Below are 23363 nucleotides of genomic sequence, written 5' to 3' on the forward strand. Positions count from 1 at the left end.
TAAACCTGACAACAACTCAAAAATATATCTCTTGTCTTAGGAGGTACACAGGGAAAAGGCAATAAAAGCAACAAGATGCAGCTGGGCTCCCATGGTTATGCAACTGCTTGATCATATGAAACTAATTCAGAGCCACGTTAGCACACTGAAACATTACTTGTCATGTTTAAGAGGAAAGAAAGTCAACCTGGATTTCTTGAATACCTTCCAAATTCCTTCCTTTCCCCTCTGACTAGTAAGCCCTGACAAAACTCTACAGGAGCAGTGCAAGCCAATACCTGGTTTCATGCAAGGATATCTTCCCAGAGAATCTAAGGGGCTTTTCCCCCCTTGATCTCAACAGGACTAGAGATTCATGTTTATGGGGAACATTCACACAATATGTTGACCCGTCAGTAACATTCTCATCAAACTCCTAAGGAATCAAATAGAGGATCAAAAACTTAAGATGCCAGTGTACTTCAGAATTGGGGCTTTCAAAACAATCCATTGGTTACTTTTATCTTGGAGCAGGAAAGCGGGGAGGACAAAAAAAAAATTCTATTGAATGCTGAGTGGATTTATTATTTCTTACAGATGACATTCCTGTTAATACCACTATGCCACTTCAGAAGTGGAATTCAGGGGAAAGGCCAATTCATTTAAAATATGTTAGTAAACAGGAAAAAGCCATTTACCAGCATAGAAGAGCAAGGAAAGAATGCATGCTACATCCGAAAGCAATTGCTGAACCAAATTGACCCCAATAAGTCTTCAAACCTATTTACAAACACTGCCTACGTACTTCCATTTGCTTTTACATACCTAGAGATGAATAAAAGTATTGGAAACATAGGCCCAACCTGAGATTCAGAGCACTTGCAAAGTTCCCTAAGCACAGACAAATCAGGAGATTAAGCACCTATTATTTCCCCCTCAGTTACACATGGACAGAACTACAAAAATATCTTCGCAATACTAAAGACAGCAAACAAAGGCTCAAAATCCAAGAAGTGCCCAACTCTGCAGAAAGAATTTGCAAGCAGCTTTGCAAATACAAGGACCCCAAGAGTGAATGCTTTTCAATACAGTCAAAAGGCTTTCATTTTTAGTGTTCCACTGATCAAACAGCACTGCTACTAAAGAAAGTGGATTTTTCTCTATTGAAGGGAAAGGTCACTTACCAGACTGGTGCTCTTAATAGGTTCCCTCAGACTCTTTTCTGTGGTTTCCTTCTTTTGTTCTGCTGTATTTGGCAGAACTGAATGCTCCTGGATAGATTCAGTTAAATGTCCACTAAGAGAGTTCTTCAGTTTTTGGTTTTCTTTCTCTAGCTTAATTTTAGCTAGCTGAGCCTCCAACATCCAGTGTTCTTTTTCTTGTTCAAGTTTTGCAATTTTCTCCAAACTCTGCTGGACCTTTAGGAGGTAAAGTTTACAGTCCAGGTTATTGAACCCAGGGAGGAAAAAACCCACACACAGGAAATGCTTGAGGACAGTATTATTTTAAACCATTACATAAGTGAGCTAACAAAGTGCAGCAGGTAAACAACCACTGTTCTGAGCTGTGTGCTCAGCTGTGGTTCTTTGCCAAAAATGGCCACATTATTTAATTAGTTTGAAACATGAACAGCTCATAAAAATGGCAACATTGTACTAGGTGAAAAACCAAAGCAGGGAAGAATTTTATAAAAACTTGAAAGATGTGTACCTGGCACTATCACTACCTTTTTCTGTGCTAGGAAGACAAACTGTCCCCTCCCAGCTGTCCCACCTCACACAGACAGAACCACCCACTTAGTCCAGGTAAGAAAACAACTGTGGAACAGAACACATCTAATCACTGCACATTTCTGCTGAAATTCATTTCACTCCTACTAATACACATAGAATATTGGTAACTACAAAAAGAATCACCAAAGTATTTGCTTCTGTAACAGTCCAATAACAATGAGTCAAGCACAGGCTGAGTATACAAGCTAATAAAGAAGTGTCAGTATGAGTTAGCTATTCACATGAAGCAATAGAAAACTGTGTAGGCCTTTTAAATACCATGTTACCCATCCTGCTTCACCTTCCAGAAAAAAAAAAAGTAATATATAAATATGCCTACTGGCAGATAGAAACTCTAATCTATTACTCTAACTGAAATAAAAAATATCAGTGCTCTTAACCAGGGCAAATAATTCCTGCATAGTCCAAAAGAGGACTCAAATCAGTAGACAACATTAAAAATTAATCATTCAGCATGCCTTATTCCTGTCTTTATTTTGCATTTATTTTAATTATAAAAGATTACCTGACTTCTTGTATTTCCAAATGAAGGTATCAATGGCATAATCCTGGCTCCTATATCTACCTACGTGTACATCCTGCAGATAACCCAGCCTGGCAAGGGTTTTACTTTCAAAATTCTACAAGACATCTACAGTCTAATTTTAAGGTTCAGCATATTCATATACACCTACAAATGACCACAGACATAAATTGGAGACTTTGATACAAGTTCACCTTTACAAAATACACTGCCTTACATGTTAGTACAATACCTGTTGTGCAAGACCTTCCCTGCTTTCTGTAGAACTCAGGAGAACTCTGCGATTGGCTAAAGCCTCTTCATAAGGCACTGAATCCGCACAAGGCTGCAGAAAAATCAAAAAAACCCTCTCAAAACATGTTATACACTAGATCAGAACATGCATTCTGCTTTTCTTTTCTTACTACTTTCCTTACTTTAGTAAAGGGAAAAAAACCCATGTTCCAAGTGCTTACCAGGTATAAGGAAAAAATGGTTTGAGCTCTCAAGAAATACTGCCCCAAAAGGTACAGCTGATTAAAAAGTGCTCAGAAAACTCTGCGTGTTAATTAATGATCAAAGGCATCTTAAGGTCCTCTTTACTAACATTGCAATAAAGTGATTTAGTAACAACTGCTAAGCACATCACTTAATTGTTCATTTTAATGGAGAAAACAGGGAGATCTGACTGCATTCAATCCTTGGGCTCAGCACATTTTCTCCAAGGTACCTCCTTTGTTTCCCCCCTATGTCTTCCAGTGAATGCAAGTGTAAGAACATGTTTTCATTCACTCCATATTCCAGGTGAATACAGGAGGAAATTTACATAAGCAGCCACCCTCTTCTCCTTGAAGTCTTGGCACAGAAATAATTAGTGGAAATGGGTAATGGCAGAAGTGGCACATACCCTCAGTTGTGAGGACAACTACACTCTAAAGTTTTCAGTAGCATTATTGCAATGCTATCCTCAGCATTACTGCAATATCCTCAGCCAAAACCTGTTGTTCAGACAATCTCTACCATTTCAAAACTGCAAACCCTTAGTTTGCATTCTCCTTGGCATAACCATCAACAGAACTGAGCTCCCTCTGTGCAAACACACTGGCTCAACAAACCTTCTTCAAGGACTTCACATAAGCAGCTGCCTTCTTCTTGTACTGCAGCATGCACTCAGCTGAGAGAGGGCTGATGAACTCTGCCCCTCCCTTGGGGCCATAGCTCAGCGAGGCGCTGAAGTGATCCAAGTTGTTGCTGAAGAACGAGGCCATCTAAACACATCAAGAGAAGTGGCTCTTTGAATCAAGTTGACCAGAAGGAGTCATTAGAGCAATTAATCTTTGAAAAGACAAGGATTTAGTGAAGCTGGACTTCTTAACAGGACTCTGAAACAAGCTGCAGGTTCTTCCATGTAACTCAGACCTTCCTAATACAAAGCATCCTCCTCACAGGATCTACTTCTATCATTCAGTTGTTTTTAACTCATAGCCTGAAACTCTTCCATGTAACTCAGACCTTCCTAACACAAAAGCATCCTCCTCACAGGATCTACTTTTATCACTCAGTTGTTTTTAACTCATAGCCTGAAAATAACTCAAGAATCAACATGACACTACAGATTATTAATATCAGAGGCACACAGAGATTTTCTAAATCATTCAGATAAGTTTATTTTTGTTTCTTAAAAATCTGCACAAGTTAAGGCATTGTTTGAAACAAAAATATCCATTACCTTGCCTGCTCCATTTGTTAAAGCAGCAACAGAGGATAAAATACAGTCATTTGTAGTTATGAGCTTCTGTGTGGCAGTTGGAACTTCCTGTTCCAAAGCAGCTTTCTGACTATAGTGCTTGGAAATATCTGGAAAATGGAAAGCACATTTATGCCAAATTAAGAATAAAAAAAATTTTTGAAAGTCACTCACAAAAGCATCTTAGCCTAAATATACCAATTTCAACACCACCAAAATTTAAAAAGAATCAAGTATTTATCATGTAAGAACATTCTCAATGCGGCCTAATTAAAAAAAAAAAGTAATTGTCTGACAAGTGAACAATGTGCACCTATTTTAAAACTGAGTACTATTCCTACAGAATGGAGAAATCCCAGCTCATCACCACCACAAACTATAAACTGAAATAATCTTAAGAAGTTCAAAATTAGTTGGGATTGAGAAAGAAGAGAGAAATTAAACATTCTGGAGTATGGGAGTGTCAGATATTAAGAAGAATATTTCTGTTGATAGCTAATGAATTCTATTGACAGTTTTCTTCAATACTTCTATTTTCTGTATTTCCTTTAAAGTATAAGATGGATTGACTTTACATTATAGTGACCATATTAAGAGGTAGAAAGTATTTTAAACTTATATATGCCACAAAACTCATGGTTTAGGGTCTCATTTTGTGTGAGGTACAATCTTTAATATCTTATTTTTTTTCTTTAAAACAAGGACTCTGCAAAATGGGGCCAGACTACTCACGCTATTAGGAAAAAAAACCCCAATTTTGCTTAAAATTATGAAAGCTTAAACAGTTGAATAGTAAGAATCCAAATGTTCTCTATGGATCATTTTTCTCCCCAGAAACAGCTACATGGTACTGAAATTCTAGGACATGCACGAACATCAGATTCAAAATTCTGAGTTTTAAATATCCTTTCACTGAAAACATAACATATCCATGTTGTTCTGATAAAAGCAAGGTAAACCATTTTCCAGAAGAAGCCAAGTTTCAAAAAGAATTCAGACTTCTTTGTAACCTTCAGTTACATATCCATGTTAAAAATAGTCATCACCCTAAAAATAGGAAGGAAAAATTCCACTTTGAAGGCAGGTACTAGGTCAATGCTACATATGCAAGGAAAATATGTACATTTCACAGCATTCCATTCTGTGTGCTAGTTTCAGGAGAGCAATGAAGCTCATAAAGTAAAGTGATGCTGCTCAGGAAAATCTGGAGAGCCACAATTAAATAATCCAGCAACTCTGAGGAACAAAGGTAAGAGAATGGAAGAATGAAAACCATGCATGAATGTCTAAAACAAGTAAGTTTAGTTTCTTAGCTTGCAAAGGTATAGCAAACCAGATTTATCACATACAATACATTCAGCACTGTTATAGAGATTGCATGTGTGCTATGGTAAACAAGAAAGCAGCAAAGCTGAAACAAGACAACATTCCCAACTCTCACCTTTTAAAACGTCATGGAATCCATGAAGACTTGCAGCTATGTTTGTAAACACAAAGTTGTAATTTGTCCTAAGGAGTCCTTCTGGTCTTGTACCTAAGAGTAACACACAAGAAGGAAAACAGCAAAACTAAGATTTGAGCATGAATGAAAAAAGTTAGCTTTGAAAATAATTCAGTTTCCTCCTATTAGAACCATTAGCATGGAGTATGAGCCATAACAGATTAATTCACTTAAATTTCCCCTTCAATATCAAATATACATATCTCCAATTCTGGCAGGTGAAAGACTTTCAAGTCCCCTAGTTTTCATTCAGATTTCATAAATATCAATTGTGTTGGTCTCAAAAACCACACATACAGAAAGACATGCTCACAGCTGTAGGAAAGACAATCTGGGCCTTTCTAAAGAGTGAAGACTGAAATAGCCTGAAGCTGTAAAATTATTTTTCTACTGCTATTTACAGGATGCATTTGGAGATAGTTTCCCCACACACATAAACACAAAGGCTTTACCTCATTTTATTAATTTTATTTTACTATTTATTAGCATGACAGTTGTAATAACCATATGAAAACGAAGGGATGGAAGTGATGACTAGCACACAAAGGCTCTACCTAATTTTATTAATATTATTTTACTATTTATTAGCACGACAGTTGTAATAACCATACCAAAACGAAGGGATGGAAGTGATGATTAGTAAGACAACAGTTTATTAACCATTTCATAATTAAGAGGTGACAAAAGGCAGACTGTCAATCATACTATAAAAACCCACAGAAAGCAGTCACAGGGTAGCCAGCCAAGCCAGAACTGACACTTACTTGGTAAGGCCAGAAGACTGACATATGTGTGGAGCTTCTCAAAGACTGCAGTCAACCTTTTCATGTCTCTGTGCAGCTCCATATTTCTAGCTCTTAAAGCAGCTGTGCAAAGAGAAGACTCACACTCTTCTTCCAAACTAGGAATATATGAATTATTTTTTTAAAAGCAAGCAATTGTCTTAAAAATAACAAGCTCACGAGTTTTAGAGCACATAGGTGTTCTCTACCTCCCCAGTGCAAAGCAACAGCAGACCAGGAATTGATTTTGGAAAGGCTAACACAGCAGAGGAACTTAGCAATACATGAAAATTACTGTGTGCAGGGCCACTCCCAGGTGTTTCTGTCACAAGCCAGGAATGATTTACTCTCACAGCAAGGAACTGATTGCAGCAATTTAAGTTTGAAGACTTTTGCCTCTACTACATAAATTCTCTTTTGCTTCCTAAGGAGCACGAGAACAGGTATAAAGGAAACATAAATCAAGGGTTTTTTTCTTCCTTAGTCCAAGCCCTCTCTTAAAGCAGTTCTTTGCACCTATAATTCATCTCCCTTCAATCAACTCAGGAACAAAGATTTTCCCAGCAGAAGGGATGTAGACCTAGCCAAGTTTTACTACATTGCTACATTTACTGATTGATGAATAACCCTCAGAAAAGCTCAAGGCATTAACAGCTACAGTGTATAACACCTGAATAGTATCAATGCTATTGAATAACCCTAAGAAACATTAATGAAAGCTTCATTATTTTTAGTCTCATCTGTGAAGGAGGGTGTATGTGGAGGGGCTTTAAAATACATGGGTTTAGTCCTAATGCCTCAAAAAAGCTGTGCCTAATCTCAAGGTTTAGAAAACAACATGCAAAAGAAGCAAGAAAAAATAAATAAACAAGAGAAAAAAAAAAAAGAGTTCAGCCTTTTAAGACAGCAGAGGCCAGAGTATTTTAAGGTTTGACTTAATAATTGAGCTGTAGGTGATGACGGTGCTGCATGCCTGACACAGTGCCTTTAAATTGGATCTATCAAATGAAAGGTACCTTTTTAACTGATAAGGAAGAATCTTTCTTAAAAAGCCCAAGTAGGAAGCTAAATGTTCTGAGAAGGCCTTCAATTTCACAGTTGTTTCCTGAAAGGAAAAAACAATAGGTAAGTGGTTTTGCTCTGTAAAAATCCTTGTGGGTACTAAAAGGAGGAAATCTTACCAGGACTGTCACAGTATCCTCCGTGATGCTCTCGAACAAGTGCAGCATTCCTTCCTCCAGGGGGCGAACATAGGAAGCGTTTTCATGGAGATACTGTGAGAACTGAGGAGACAGAGGTTTTTAAATCGTGCTTGCTGACAGCTCCTGTGAACTCTGCCAAGGTAACACCTGAACAGGACATTTTGGCCAAGCCCTGTCCCCCTTTAACGATGCCTAAGATGTCAGTAATGAGATACAACAGTCCAGTGATGTACAGCAACCTCCTCTACAGTCAAAAACACACCTTGAGGGAGAGTGAGAAGCACTGGAAGTCCAGGCAAAACCACATCTAGGGCTTTGCCAGGGCATCCAGTCTCATTTCAACTGCCATGCACAGCACACCAAACCCTTGCTTTTTAGTTTTAAACATTCCTGAAATTCCTTCCTCAACTCCATCCAGTTAAGGCTAGATCCATGCACCATGTAGCCACAGAATAAACTATCCCACCTTCCTCCCAAAAGTAGCCTGCCTCCCAGCCTTGTCCATCAGCACAAACATTTGCAAAGCTGTGCTCTGCAAAGTACTGAAGAACTAAACCCAAGTCAAACTGAGAGCAAGAGATGTGTCTTTTCTGTCTTTTCATCTGTGTCCAGCCCAGTTTTCAACACAAGTCAAAGCATGCTTATACTAATGCAAAGCATGGAGCTCCAACTGATCACAGGAGAATTCTTATTCTATGGACCTCATGGACCTGCCTGACTTTGCTAAAAATTGCTTAATTAAATCCTACAGCAAATTTTGCCTTGAAAAAAGCAGACCTGAGAACATAAGGTGTACTCTTACACACAATCAAATGTAACAACACCATCAGCTTTTCATTTTGGTACCTCAGAATCAGAAAGAGCTTCTTCCACAAATTAATACAGGTAGGCAAAAGCAATCCTGGCTTTTATTTTACCCCACAGAAAGATACCTTCACCTCTGATTATTTACACCACAAGAGCAGCTAAAGATCCCAGGCAAACAGAGTACAAGAGATTTAAATTTTCCTTGTGTTATTACAGTGTGGTAACACAGTGTTAACAAGAAGAGTGAGATGCTAAGCTCTGATCCATGCATGCACAAACCTGGGTGGAATTAGGGAAAATTCCTAAATCTAAGAAGGAAGAAATAACACATGCAGAATGCTCCTGGCTTGTGTTGCAAGAGAGAGGACTTGAATTATCCAGCATGATGCTGTAGACCCAGCAGAACCCAGCAATCCAACCCTTAAAGAGAAAAGGAATACTTGAACCTGGCAGGGAATTGTCCACATCTACTTTGAGTGTTTGGTGGGGAAAATAGCTTGAAAGCACCAGACAAGACCTGGAGTTGGGGAAAAATAAATCAGTGCAAGTCTGCTAAGCCACTACCTGACAATTGTTTCATCTTCTCACCATATTAAGGGGATGTTTTTGACCAACTTGGTGGAGTAGCTAAAAATAAAATTTAAAAAAAAATCACACTGAGAACACTTGCCAAGCAAATAGATAAATTAATCAAAAATACAGGAGCAACTACAGCTTCAGTGAGGAATAAAAGATGCTTCAGCACTGGAAAGTCACAGCAAAAGCCCTGAGAAATAGCATGCATTGAGGGAATTAGGCCATGAATACACAATGGGGTAAACTACAAGAGACATAATTACGAAAACAAAGCCTGAACTACTGAATCAGACTCAATTATAGGAAAAGGAAAATGAAATTATGGTTCTGATTAAGTTGCCTGTTTCAGCTGTGCTGAAAAACAATAAAGAAGTGTTAACTAGGAGGTCAGGAAAAAATCTGTGAGAAGAGATGTCTAGGAAATCTGATTTTATTGCTTTAGTGCAAACAGCACTAGTATCTGAGAATGCAGTCACCACAGTGGGCCATATTAAAAAAAAAGAGACCACTTCTGCCCCAAAAAATCTTAAAGATCACTAAACCACATAATTTTCACAAGAAGGACAGGCCATTCTGAGTGCATTTGGTGGCAGGAGCAAGAAAATGTTCTCAAACTATGCTGAATCTCTGCAGAAGGGTGTTCTTGACTAAATCAGTTGAAACAACTGAGAAGGGAAACAGAAAGGCATTTCTCTAGTGGATAACCACCTTTATAAACATATTTGTTACCTGAAAGGAGATTTATAGGAGGTTTTCCAAAGGACAGGAAAGTTTTGTCATGGTTAACATTGACACCACATGCACTGCAGCCACTTGATCAATGCAAACCACAATTCACCTCAGCACCTTAAGTCTGAGCCCTGGCAACTACTAAACTGAAATTAAGAGACTGAATCATAAAATACTCCCTGCAACTTAAATACTCACAGATCCCCTTAAACTATGAAGTCAACCCTGATCTTAATGCAATTTGTTCCAAAGCACACATGTATGCATCCCCGCACAAATCCTTGTGCAGAGTTATTTTCTCTAGTTCACAGCATAGGAAAACAAAGTCAAAACATGCAGTTCAACAGCTCTGGATGACACTCTTAGAAAATCTTTCCATGGAATTGTGTCAAAAGAGATGAGTCAGATTTCTCATACTAATTTCAATGTGCTTTACAAACTTGAAGCTTCAGAACACTTATAGGAAACATCTTCACACAAGCAGCCCAAAATCAGATTATAAAGCTGTTTTTTGACAAGGGAATAGAGTCCAGGTTCTCACCCTCATATAAGTCTACCTTTTATCCTTTATTTAATACTACAGCTAAACACTTTAAACACAAGACCAGGTTCTGTCTCAACATCTCCTATGCCCCAGTGCATTAACTAAAACAAGCTCTGTTCAGCAGTGCAATATTTGTGCATTATTATTCTAAAACAAGTCAGTTGAACTTTCAACAGATGCACTTCAAATCAGCAATTAAAAAAGCAAAGCTTTGATTTGATTATCATATTTCTCTTCTAGCAGAGGCACAGGGGAAAAGGATTCTCTGCAGCTACACCTCATCCACGTTCAGAGAATTCATGGAGCAGAAAAGATGTCTCATGCGGCAGGGGCTGGCTCTCAGAAACACACTCACAGCATTCCAGTAAAGGTGGTGCAATTTTCCCTAAGATCAATCACTCACTAAAGTCTAACTAATTGAATACATTTGTAGCTGAAGTGTGTAAACTTTACCTTCTGATTCAAGGGTGATATTGTGTCTGTTGCAGAATCAATGGGGAAGATCTGTACCTTCTGCTCAGTGTATGTGTGGAAGTTCAGGAGAGCTGTTACAAGTTCTTGGACAAAAGCCAGGGCCTGGCCAGCAAGGTCTCTCAGCTTCAGCTGGAAAGACATTTATAAAATGATTGTGTTTGACATGGATCTATTTAAGTAGGAGAAAAAACCCTGTTTGGATACCAAAAATCATTATCAGCAATTTCTTTCTTCTTGTTATTTCAGCCTAAAATACACAACAGCAATTCTTTTTAACTTAATTTTTATTCATAAACTACAGAAGGACACATTGTTCTCTGACAACAAAGTATCTTTTTATTTCACACAACTGGTGATGGTTTGCCTCTGCTGCATTTTTCAAACTTGCAAGCCACAAAAACACTGAGAGGTCAGCACAATTACAGAAACCATGTCTGAAATTTCCAAAGAACAACACACTAATTGCTGACAACAGCTCAATGCCAGGTTGCAAGGAAACCTCAGTTTAATTAGTAAAAAAACAATGATGTTTGCTCCCAGAATTAAAGGTGTCTGCTTCTCTAACCAAGAACACTCAATTCTTATTCTCCTGGACAGAGCAGAGCTGCTGCTCATGAGTAAGGCTGTTTTGTGGCTTCAGTACAGCAGGAAGGTACCAAAAAAATTAAACCAGAATGGAACATAAATTCAAGAGAGAAGAAAACTATTCCCTGTTGGGATTTATGGGAAGAGAATAATGTTGTAGTGACATTTCAGCCAAGAATAACTTATCCTTCAGAGACGTACTCTTAATGCTTCAATGGACTGTTAAATCAGGTCAGTCTTGATTATGGATCTGGGATGGTGGCAAGTAATTAAAGCAGTCATTATATTCAGCTTGTATATGTTAGTCAGTCATGTAAGGAAGGGAAACACACCCAGCCTGTGCTAATACACCAACATTTTGCCTCCACTGGCAAAGCCAGTCATAAAAATCTGTCCTGGAGTATTTTCAAGACTGAAGATCTTGAAGCATGAGGCTGCCTGACATAGTGCTGGCAGAAGATAGTAAAAGGAGAGAGTTTCCAAGCAGTTATTCAGATTTTTCTTGGAACTCAGCAGCAGCAACCTGAAATTTAAGGTTATTTCCATCACAAAACTGAACAGCAAGTCACCTGCTCTCACAGCAGACATTACTGGGGAAAAGGACTCTTTATAGGCACTTCTGAAGAACGGAGAAAGCAGCTATTTTAAATCTTCCTGCAGCAGCATCTGAATGCACTAACTTGAAGACTTGAGACACACAAGGAAACAGAAAAACCCCACAGTGCTGAAGAGTCCATCCTCAGTGGTAGCAACACAGGAAAATTTCGACTGCACACAGGTTTCTGATTTGCTATTGTAAAAACCCTTAAAATATTCAGCCATTCACAGAATGCTCATTTTTGAATACTGAATAAACAACATTCACAAGGAATCTCATTAAATTACAGCAGTGAACAGAAACTGTTTTCTAAAAACGTTTCAATACATAAGAGTTATTCTGCTGCAAGTAAGAGGTGCTTTGGCAAGAAGTATCCACAAAATGTAAATGAACCATGCAGAGATCTCAAAGTGACATGATTTATTCCTTGAAAGGGCTGTGACTGGTGACAAGTAATGTTACCTAACACAGCATTTTAGTGCACACACCACTGTGCAGTTTACAAGGGCACACATTCTCTAAAGCTCAAGTGATGTGACTGAAAAAACTCAGTTTGAGGGGAAAAGAAATTTAGGATACCAAACTTACCTTTTTCCAACAAAAGACCTCTCAACAAATTTTTAATCAACTTTAAAAATGAAATGCTTCACCTTCTAGCTTACTGAAGGTAGACACAATAATAAAAGAATATTTCTTATAACTTTAATAAGACTCCTTGATGTAACAACAATATACACAAGCTCTTGAGAAGTGCAGAGGCTCTGTGGGCAGAAATGCTCTCAGAAAATCATGGCAGCAGTAAGACAGGCTATCTTCTGCCATTTGAGGTACTAAAATGACTGGTTTTATTTCAGCATCTGTGTAGAAAGCTGTGCAGAGTCACATGAAAGCACAAGAAGCACTTACCTGATTCCTTCTGTTGTGCAATGGTACATTCAGGGCATTGTATCGAGCAGATCCTACAGGACAAAAACTGAGTTTTAAGCACTTGTTAAATTGTGGGGGAGAGACATTTTTTGGTAAATACTAATTTAAAAAAGAAAATTCATTGCAGGGATATTACAGGTTATGTAAGCAATATTAACTAAAGAGATACAAACAATTGACTCAAATAAAGTAGGCCTAAATATCCTCACTTAAGGGTTTCTGTGATTAAGTGGAAGGGAAAGCAGTTCAATACTTGCCTCAGACTGTAAGTCAAATTTAATCATCTGATGACCCTGAATTTGAAAAATAAGAGCAGACTTCTCTTGCCCAAAGAACAATATTCATCACGAACAAGAGTGAAAAAATATTTTAAAAGAAAACACACTTAAAGAATTCAAGATTATCTTCAAATTTCAATTACATGCCAAGGAGGGGCCAAGTAAGACTAATATATTTTTGAATGGTTTCCACATTTTTTAAAGCTCTTGTATACATTTAATATGTTGATAATTTAGACTAAGATGTACTCTCCATTTATTTCAGCATTCTTCTCTAGTCATGAAGTAACCAGAGGGTTATTCAGTTACAAGCAGCCACAATTAGAGAGGCAGAGGGCTATTTGTACCTAGAGAACAGCTTACAAAGTCTTAGAGATTTAAAAGAAGTCACATCCATTCTCAATTCAGTTGAACAACAACCAGATTAGTTTAAAATTTGCTCACAAAAGAAATTTACAGTTTCTTATTCCTTTTGTGTCATTCACATTTGGCTATTAAGATATGGGAAAAAGTAGTTACATTTAGAGTAAAATAACCCTGTCCAAAATTATTGAATCCTATTTCTAACTAAATGCTTCAGGAAAGTTTTCCTGCTCTGTAAATCATGCTTAGCAGTCATTTGATCGTTACTGAAATTAGCTGCTAGTTACATTTGAAGCCAACTACAGGGTCTATAGGAAGACAGCTGGAATCCACAGCAAACAAACATCTGACTTCCACTGATCTATCACTAAAGAAATGTTCTCTGTTTGCACTGTTTTCTACTACACAAGCAAAGGCATAAAGCTATGGCAGCTGAGTGAGCAGATAAATTATTTTATCAAAGTTCTTGCTACAATGATAAGCACCTAAAAAAATGCAAGCTAAAGAAGCCAGAGAAGCAGAAATAGGCAGCAGATGCCAGGCAAAGTGAGAGAAGTGAAAAGGATCCCAACTCCAGGCACCAGCACCTCAGTATGATGAGCTGTATGGGAGTCAACATTTCCTGCAGAGATGATGATCTGGTGTTCCTAAGCCAAGACTCATTGGATTGCCAAACCAGTGGAGAGCTTGGCACACTCACCCCTGCAACACCTGCCAGATCAGCTTTTAGAGAACCTAAGGCTACTTAAAACATTGTCAGCAGGTTTTAAACTGAATAAAAAATGCTAAAGCCACCAGTGAAACATACAAGAAATTCAAAAGCCTCTTTTCACTTCTCTGCTCCTTCTTCACTACTTTCAGCCTTTTCACTATTCCAGGCCCTTCTCTTGAAGGGTCCAGCAGAGTCCAGGCAGTGCCTGCCCAGCCTTGTGTTCAGCTCTTTAGGAAAGCACACAGTGCACAGCAGCACATACTAACCCATGCTTGTACCAAAGCCATGCAAAGGCTGAGCACTCCTAACTCCAGGGGCTCCTCTGCACTTCAGCTGATCTAGCAGCAGTTGGAAAGGAAGCAGAAAAACATTGCTTCAGGTAAAAGTCCCCAGGTCCAAAGGGCTTTTTTCCCCATGAAGGGACAAACAAGCCTAAGACGGCCTTCAGGTAAGAACTACTCTGTGTGTTTTCTGATCAATGAGACAGAAATTCCCCACCAGTAATAAGTGCAGACCATTACTGATGCAATATCTATGCAGCCACCAGTTTTCCCCCACCTTATCTTACTGCACCTCTTGAATATACCCTGCCAAAAATAATACTCTTTGAGATGAGTATCCAATCTTTATGGACCAGCCATTAAATTGACTGTGTTCCTTCATCATTTACAATATTCTGTCAACACTAAATAAGACAAGTGGCAAATCACTCAAAAGCCTTCAAAAGTTTCAATTTTCATTATACATATAAAGACTTGGTATTTTAGAATTACTGAAGACGACCATGACAAGTATCAGGAATACTTACTACAGTTACCTCCAAGTGTCTGTTCAGATGTCCAACATTTCTTACAGCTAATACATTTTAATTCAGAAGGAGTACTCCCTCCAGATGGATACCCAAAAAAAAAAAATCAAACAAGATACCCAGACCAAGGCAATACGTACTTGTGTCATTAAAAGGTACTTTTTCATTAATTATGCATAGAGATTCTTCCAGTCTACTGCCCAAAGCTGCTTGAAGATTCTTTAGCTGTTGCTGGCTAAATAACAAAGAGACAAACGAAAAACCACACACACACACACATTGTAAACCTTTACAATTTCATCTGTATCACCAACACCATATCTCACTAGAGGCATCCCTTGAATGTATAGGTATCTGTCTCCTTCTAGAAGTTAGACAGAACAAATAGAGTGGGAGTCATTTGTCCTCTTTTATCTCATATTTAACACAACATTGAATCCTAATCCCTAACAAAAGCAATGAAAGTTACCATAAACTTGTAAATCCTAAATTCCCGAGATGCTCCATTTACCTCAGAGTTAAAATCCACCTTATTTCCTTATAGTGCAACTATTATATAAGCTATATGAAGGCATTCTTTTCTACTAGAATTTGGATGGGAAGGTAAAAGGGCGTCCAAACTAGTTACTATGCATCCAATGCAGTATTCCAATAAGCAGTTAATGAGTTGTCAATAATTCAATTAACCATGTCACATCACTATTTGAGATATCTCAAAAGTTTTTCAAAACCCATATTTAAACATTGCCATGATACTGTCTGTTCTGACAAGACTTGACAATTATGTTCCTGATGCATTCTCAAGTGATTTTTCTCTAAATTTTCTTCATTTGCATTTGACTGTGCATGTACATGTGAACCTAAGTAATTAAGATTACTAATAAAATGAGAATAGATTGCTGAGATGAACAGTAACATGTTCCAGCATTATATACATATATCTACAAAGAACACTCCATTATTGATTCAGACCAAATTCCACACCTTACCCAACTTAGGCCCCCAAATTCTTCACTGTTTTGCTTCCTGTTTGACATCTAGAACTCCTGCACATATAGTGGAGGGTGGGGGGAAGGTGTCAAAGTGACACATTTTTTTCTTTTCTTACCATATTTGACACACAGAAACTTAGCAACTCTAACAAAGCAAAATAATCCAAAATAGACAAGGGAGATATGAAGAAACTGGCCAATAGGTAGCTCATGCACATTAACAAATCTTTTTCTTGGAGAGCAGCTCCATAACTGCATAGAAACTGTACAGCAGGTACTGCAGCAGCCCTGAGCATGCTAGAAACTGAATTCCAAGACAAACTGCAAATGTACTGATATTTCCTTTTCAGACCTAGAGGAATGACAAACAAGTAGTTTGACATGTTTTGCCTTACATTCTGCCCTTTAATTTTCAAAGCATGCAGGCTGTCAAGTCCCATATCCTCTGGCTTTTCCGAGTAAAGTGTGGGTGTCAGAGGCAAATGGATCTCTTCCCCTGACAAAGCAGGGAAACAGAAGGGCAGTATTCTCAGAGACACATCCTGCCATGTGTTCAACAGACAGTGATTTCAGTGTCTAAAATGAAGTGTCAGGCTTTATTACTTTTAAAAACTTAATACAGTATAACTTAAAATTAGTAGGGGTAACTTTTTACAATGACATCAATTACCCAGTCACCATAGAACATGAGAGACAAAGCCTGAACTGACTAGTAGCAGATTAAAACTAAAGCTTTTCAAACACCATAAAAAAAGCAAACAGCAGCCAAACACAGCTTTCCTCCTCTTTTGCAAGTCATTTTTAGTGAAACGCTGACTTGTATTAGTGGAGTTATTGGATACAAGTATCTGCACATCTATTGACATAATTAAAACACACACTTGAGGGTTACCATGTGAAAGAAGGAACTCTGCATCTGATCATTCACTATACATCTTATTCATTACATTAAAGATCTGTACTGCACATGTATCTTCTAAAAAATGCAGTTTAATGAACTTCAGAGAAATGCACCCTAATTTCATTTGGGCCGCAGTCCTCAACTGCTACAACTTGTCTTCAAGACAATGGAAATATTCCAAAACTAACAATATCATTCCCTGATAAAAACTTTCAAATATTCCAGCTGAGAACACTATACCTGAAGAAAAAAAAATTGTTCAGGAAACTTTTGCAGTGAAGGGGGATTTATGAAACTCTTTTCCATCAGTTCTCTCAGCATATGTTACTCAAACTCTGTTCTTAGAAGCAGTTTTTACAAACTCACATATCTTTGTTTCATACAAGTTTTTACTTTCTGTGGTTTTCAATTACAAATAAATTCTTCAAACTTTCATCAACATAGTGGTATTGAAAAAGCCTGGAGACAAAACTGCTCTTACTGAAAGCAGAAATTGTCTAGTGGAATTGTCTGGTTCCATACATAGCAAAGGAAAAGGGGGGCTTGACCTGCACTGCTCACATTTGTTCTCATGATAATACAAATTGAGTTTTATCAAAGTCTTTCAACTAAACCCCTTTTTAAAATGTTATTATTCTTAAAAAACAATCCAGTTAATGTTTCACAGCAATTATTTCTTTACATCAATGAAATAAAGCCACTTACCATTCTTCAGTTCGAAGCCTACAGTCCTTAGCTTCTCTTTCTAGTGTCTGAGACTTGATCTTTATGCAAGAAGATAATCTCACAATGTAAGTGCTGACACAGCAAGACATTGCATTTCAAAACTTTTCAAACTTGCAAGCAAGAGGAAAAACTCCTTACTTCTAGTTTGGCTTTATCATTCTGCAGCTTTTCTATGGTCTCTGTGTATTTCTTTGTTAAGCTGTCCACCACAGCTTGGTGTTGGGCAGCATCTGTTTCCAAAACCTCCAGTCTGCTCCTCAGCTCTGCTTCTAAACGTTTGTGCTGCTCATCTGCTTCAAAGAACTACAGGAAGGAAAGAAAAGCTCTTTTAAAAAGCTTCATTTTACTATTGAATCCAGTCCTTTAAGTTACTCCAGTTTCATTAGGCAGATCAGGTTAACAGCAATTACCAGTTCTCAGACAAACAGAAAATTTATTTCATTTACAGAGAAAGGATTCAGGAAAGTTTTGTAAGAGTAATCATTCTTTAAATATATTGCTGACTAATAGCAAGCACACAAAAAACTGAACTTGAGCCAAAAGGTTTTTCTCAAGTTTTCTAAAGTGAAATGCATTCCACTTTGGGGAAGTAGCTCTTAATTAAGGCAACTTGAAGAAAGTATTTTAAACTTTAAAGCAATTCTGAAACAGTAAATGAACTAATAAGAAATTTCCTATCAGTACCAGGCTATTTTCAGTAGGGCAGCTGTCACCGAAAATTAAAAATCTGAATGAGAAAACACATATTATGTGATTCCACACACTGTCTTAAGAATCCAAAATCAAAATACTTGATTTGCCTAGGGAACATCTTTATAAACAATCTGATCTAATCTACTGCTTTGCATACAACTAATCTTCTAAACCCACCAGTTTTTAGACAGCACTTTACTTTCCATATCCTTGGTTGTAACACCAGTTCTCTGAACCAACAATAAAGGCAAAACACAATTTCACTCACAAGTATATGCAGTCGTTCATTTTCTTCTATTTTCTTCTGAAGATCTTCATTGAAGACACTTTTCTGTTCTTGACTCAGCTGAGATGAGGATTCTACACTTTTCTAAAAGAGTCAAAATGCACTCATTATCTCCAAGTCCCACGTTTGTGAGAACAGCTCCCACAGGTAATTCCCAGAGGGGCACACCAGGAGATGTCCTGCTGACACTGACTGACACATCAAAAGTGTGAATATTGCACTCAGCACCAGCCTCAAGGCAGCACACTTTCCTTCACACCCCTGTGACCCTGCCTGGGGAAAGCCTCCACTCCATTCACACTCACAGGGAATCAATCAATCACTGGGATGGGCAGCAGCCCACCTGAATTCACTGGGATCCTGCATGATCCCATGCAATCAGCAATCCCAAACCCTCCATACCCAGCTCAGCTGGTTTGCTAGCTGTGTGTAAGGCACATGTGTGCCCAGGTGTAAGGCAGGCTGCTCTCAGCAGGCTGCAGCACAAGGTGCCATGGAAGCACAGGCTCTTCCCTTCCCACCAACCACATACATCCCTCTGCCTGTTTTCTCATTTTCCACTTATTTAATCCAAAAGACTCAGACCATCACTGAATCCCACATACCACACTGCTGAGGAAAGGTATTATCTCCAAACACAGGGGAGACTCTATGCATTTAAACTCAAAACCAAACCTCAAGAACTAGGGATATGCAGGGCAGATAAGTCACCTCTGTGTTTGATGCCAGCCTGTGAACTCCACCTGAGATATGGGCACATGTTCTGCTCCTTCTAAAGGGATTGCACTCTGACACAGATCAGGGAACTAAAGCTGTGCATTTTAACAGGAAAGAAACTCAGTGGCAATTGTTTGTAAAGCTACTAAAGACAGGCTGATGTCCTTGAAAATTTGGAAACACAGCTAGCAAAACAGTAACTTACACAGTTTGAAATAAAAGAACAGAAGGGTAAAACTGCATTGGACAGAACAATCTATTGTGGTGCATGAATAATGTAGTCAGAAGCACTGTGCTTGTCAAGGAATTGGGCAGCAGAAGAATGGGCAAGAGTTTAGGGGAAAAGTAAGGAGGATGACCATATTACTAATCAATTGAATGATTTCTTTAAAGCCAGTCTTGATAACTACAGCACATTGAGAAAAGACAGCACCAAAAAGAAAAGACAGCAGTAATTAAGAGGGGGTTTCTTCATGAGGAAAGCAGCAAGAGATGCTTGAGAATTAAGAATTACTCCAGTCCAAGCACACCACCTCTGGAATTGTGATGTTACCTACAGAAGGCACAGTTGGTCTTAGAATATGACATCACAAGGTTTAATCAGCAAGCATTCTGGCAGAAAAGATCACAGTGTTGAAATTATTCTGTCATTTTGAAATAACAAAGAATACAAGCTAAAAATTTAGATTTCAAAGCATTTGACAAGATTCACATAGAAAAGCTATGATCACAGGCTGAAGAGTTAACTACCAACATCAAAATTACAAAGCAAAGAGGTGGGGATGGGAAATGAGGAGTGATCAGCTTTCTGCAGAGCAGCTGACTAACCATAGAGCTCCAAAGTATTTCCCACTTTTTTGAACACTTAATAAATATCCATAAAAGAAGACAGCAATTCAGCATCAGTCAGCTGACAGACTAGAAGAGTAGAGAACTACACAGCATGCAATATATATCTCAATACCTGTTTTATGGGTATTTTCACTCACATCAGGTAAAATAACACAAGTTCTGACAAGAATATTCAGCTCAACCCTTGACACAAAATACCTACTGCTTAAACTCAGGATAAGGCTTTGACAGGTGAGGAGCAGACAGCTGCTAAGCAAGTTTTTTTTGCCCTCAGCACATACCTTGTTCTTTTTGCCCCGAGTTTCACTTAATGCAAGTTCATCCTGAAGTAGCTCCACCCGCTTGGCAAGCTGCTGATTTCGAAAGGTCAAGCTGTCCATTTCTTGTTGCAGTTTCCTCAGGGACTGATCCTTCATCTTCAATTGTTCCTGAATGACAAAAAAAAAATTTAAATCATCACTTTTTTTTTACCTGCTAAAAACAAGAACAAGTTAGAAAATTGCTACACTTTTGAAACACTGAAGAGATAGAAAGTATCATTTCTGAACTAAAAAAGTGTATTTCACTTCCTTGAGCTGGTCACAGATCATACCCAAGTAGCTATTTAATTCTATAATTATCAAGAATCAAACTTCCCCTTTTACAAACTCAGCACTCACAGAGAACAACAGGCTAGCTGCAAAACAGGAATTCTTTTACTAAAATCAAGGCCCCTCTTCATTCTTTTATTGACATTACTTTTTAATAAAAAGTAACCCAATCTACTTATTTTGTCACAGCTTAATACACCTGACACGAGCAGTTTTTAGAGATTACCTTCAGTGAGGCAGAGTTTGCTTGCTCATCTACAACTCCTTTTTTCAGGACTTGGTTCTGAGCACGAAGCTGAAAAACAAGAGATGCCAGTAACTATTCATGACAGCAGAATGAACAAAAGCCATCCATGAGAAAGTGCAGAAAGCATCACATTCTCTCAGGAGAGTGCCAGGAGTGAATGCTTTTTCAAGTATTCCCATCAGGCAGATAGCAGTGGTATCAGGTTGAAAAGGCATCCAATTCATATCCTGACTTGCCAAAGAACAAGAAGTAACTATACCATCTGAACATTTTGCTCAAACAGAACAGAATTCTTACTCAATAAATACCCTTGGATACCAGTTACTTAAACATAGTTAACATTTGAAGAACTAGGAACAACTATGAAAAAGTTGCAACCTCTTCCTTGACTAATGAAGTTCTTGGTCATATTCAGGGCTATTTCTATCCCTCCCCTCTTCTTCCCAAAAATGTTTACAACCAGTTCTGGAAGAGAAGCAGGACTCATAAAGTCAAAAATCTGAATCAATTCAAGAGGAGTCTAACGCAAAATTACTTATTACCAGTGGCAGCAGATGATCCAGAGAGAACAGAGTGACATAAAAAGCATACAAGGAAAAGCCCTCTAAGCCTTACTTACACAGTATCCAAAATCTGAGCTAAAATCACTGCAGTGAAAAGTGATACTCAAGAAATCTATTTCCCACAGAGTCATTCCACAGAGTACATCTACCCTGCAGCAATGAGGATACTGACACTTCCATCTTCCCATTCCTTGAAAATTGCTGGATCCTGGTTTCTTCAAAGGCAGTTTGCATTCATTTGACATGTGTGAGTCCAGCTGTTGCAGATATAAATTAAAAGGGTTTGTGCAGGTATCTGGCAGGTGCATAAAAGGCAAGACTCAGTGTAAAACAGCAGTGGCTCATTGTTTCAGTGTGAGGACTGAGTGTGTTTGAAAGGTCAGAAGGCACTGCTCAGCACAGCTGCTTCCCCTGCAGTGTTCCCACTGTGCTGCTCAGGCATCACAAAGGCAAGACAAGAAACCTCCCAGAGCACACAGAAAAACTTCCAAGCACAGGTTTCCCTAGCAAGAAGGAGCAGTGGAGTTTTCCACTCCGTGCCATAGCTGCTACTGCAGGGACATGTGAGGAGCAGAGAATGAAGCAGCTCAGTCCTGCTGCACCCACAGACCCAGCTGAGGTGGGACCCACACAGGCTGCCACAAAGCTGCCTTGAATATTCCTTCAGGAGAGAAGGAAGCTGCAGCTTGTGTGTTTTCAGAGTTTCTTCTCCTCCTCATCCTCCTTCTGAACTGTCCGTGAATGAAGACGAAAAGCAATCCTTTGGCAGGGAATTCCCTCAGCACTGCTTGAGTCTGTCAAACTCTTGCCCACCTTTCTCCATGGCTTTCAGAGCACCTTTAGGTGAGCAGGCTACTCCAGGGCTACTCTCCATTTCCACCTGCACACAACAGGCACCCAACAACAAGGAGAAGAGGGCTCCGCAAAGGGGAGACCCATAATGAGCTGGACTGCATGAGAAATGGGATGAGATGAAAAAAAAATAGTTCTAGCAAAGGAGAAATGGCACGGGCTGAGAAGTGCATGGTGAAGCTCAAAGAAAGCTTCTAGGCACCATGATACTAAAAGAAAGGATCCAGCAGCAGGAACTTTTGGAAGCTATAGTCAGAAGTCCACATTTCCAATGCTCATTCAGGAATCAAGCACCAAAATCCCTCCATTACCTCATCCTCAGCCACTACTGATCTCCAAGGAATAACAGAGCCTCTGTATAAACCAAGGCATGTGAATTCTGTGACCTACAAAGCTGCAAAGCAAATTAAATGTTTTTGAAACTATTTTGTGGCAGCATTAAAAGGCTATCTATCTCTAGACTATTTAGATGCTACACATGGTGTTTTTGCAACAGTTCCAAGGAGAAGAGTGTTTAAGAGACATGGTTCTGTAAGCTGGGAGAAGTGGAGAAGTGTCAAACACAGACAAGTGCTTTGTGCCAGTTGCTGATGTGGGTCTGCACAAAAAGTGCTGCTTTTCTTCCCCAAGGCTGTTGGAGGACTCTGCCACTCAAGACCAAGAATCTCCTCTTCCTTTCAGTGAAGAAGAAAGAATGAAAGGCTCTGTACTAAGCAAGGCTCCACTATTTCACCAGTCATTTCAGGTCGCTTGGAAAGGAAAGGCATCCTCCACTATGGGCTACACATCTCTGCAAGCCCTGTGCTAAGCAGCACCAGAAACGGGATGCAAAATCACCTAGGGCAGAAAAAGGGGGACAGACAGGAGGCAAACGTGGAAGCAAATGTCCTGCTCGCTCCCGCACCCGGGAGCTCAGCGGGGGGAGCACGGCCGGCACCGGAGCAAATGTTCACCGCCAAGCGGGCAAAACCAGGGCCCGAGCCCGCCTGGAAGCGGGGAGCAAGGGAAGCACTGCCAGTGTCAGTGCCCCGGCACAG

General features: G+C 39.0%; 1 protein-coding gene across 1 annotated transcript in view; it reads right to left on the minus strand.

The window, feature by feature from the left end:
• PPP1R21 (protein phosphatase 1 regulatory subunit 21) overlaps positions 1–23363 on the minus strand; it is a 38983-nt gene that overhangs the window by 8181 nt on the left and 7439 nt on the right. Inside the window, exons 2-17 of the mRNA XM_005426214.3 lie at positions 20891–20959; positions 20356–20502; positions 18488–18589; positions 17665–17829; positions 17506–17564; positions 15048–15142; positions 12726–12778; positions 10616–10765; positions 7486–7587; positions 7321–7409; positions 6287–6423; positions 5463–5555; positions 4004–4131; positions 3390–3542; positions 2528–2620; positions 1164–1397 (exon numbers count right to left, since the gene is read on the minus strand). Of these exons, the coding sequence (XP_005426271.2) occupies positions 1164–1397; positions 2528–2620; positions 3390–3542; positions 4004–4131; positions 5463–5555; positions 6287–6423; positions 7321–7409; positions 7486–7587; positions 10616–10765; positions 12726–12778; positions 15048–15142; positions 17506–17564; positions 17665–17829; positions 18488–18589; positions 20356–20502; positions 20891–20959 (1869 nt within the window). The remainder of the gene's footprint in view (positions 1–1163; positions 1398–2527; positions 2621–3389; positions 3543–4003; positions 4132–5462; positions 5556–6286; positions 6424–7320; positions 7410–7485; positions 7588–10615; positions 10766–12725; positions 12779–15047; positions 15143–17505; positions 17565–17664; positions 17830–18487; positions 18590–20355; positions 20503–20890; positions 20960–23363) is intronic.

The sequence above is a fragment of the Geospiza fortis genome, unplaced genomic scaffold, assembly GCF_000277835.1.
Source record: "Geospiza fortis unplaced genomic scaffold, GeoFor_1.0 scaffold271, whole genome shotgun sequence".
NCBI classification, from domain to species: domain Eukaryota; kingdom Metazoa; phylum Chordata; class Aves; order Passeriformes; family Thraupidae; genus Geospiza; species Geospiza fortis.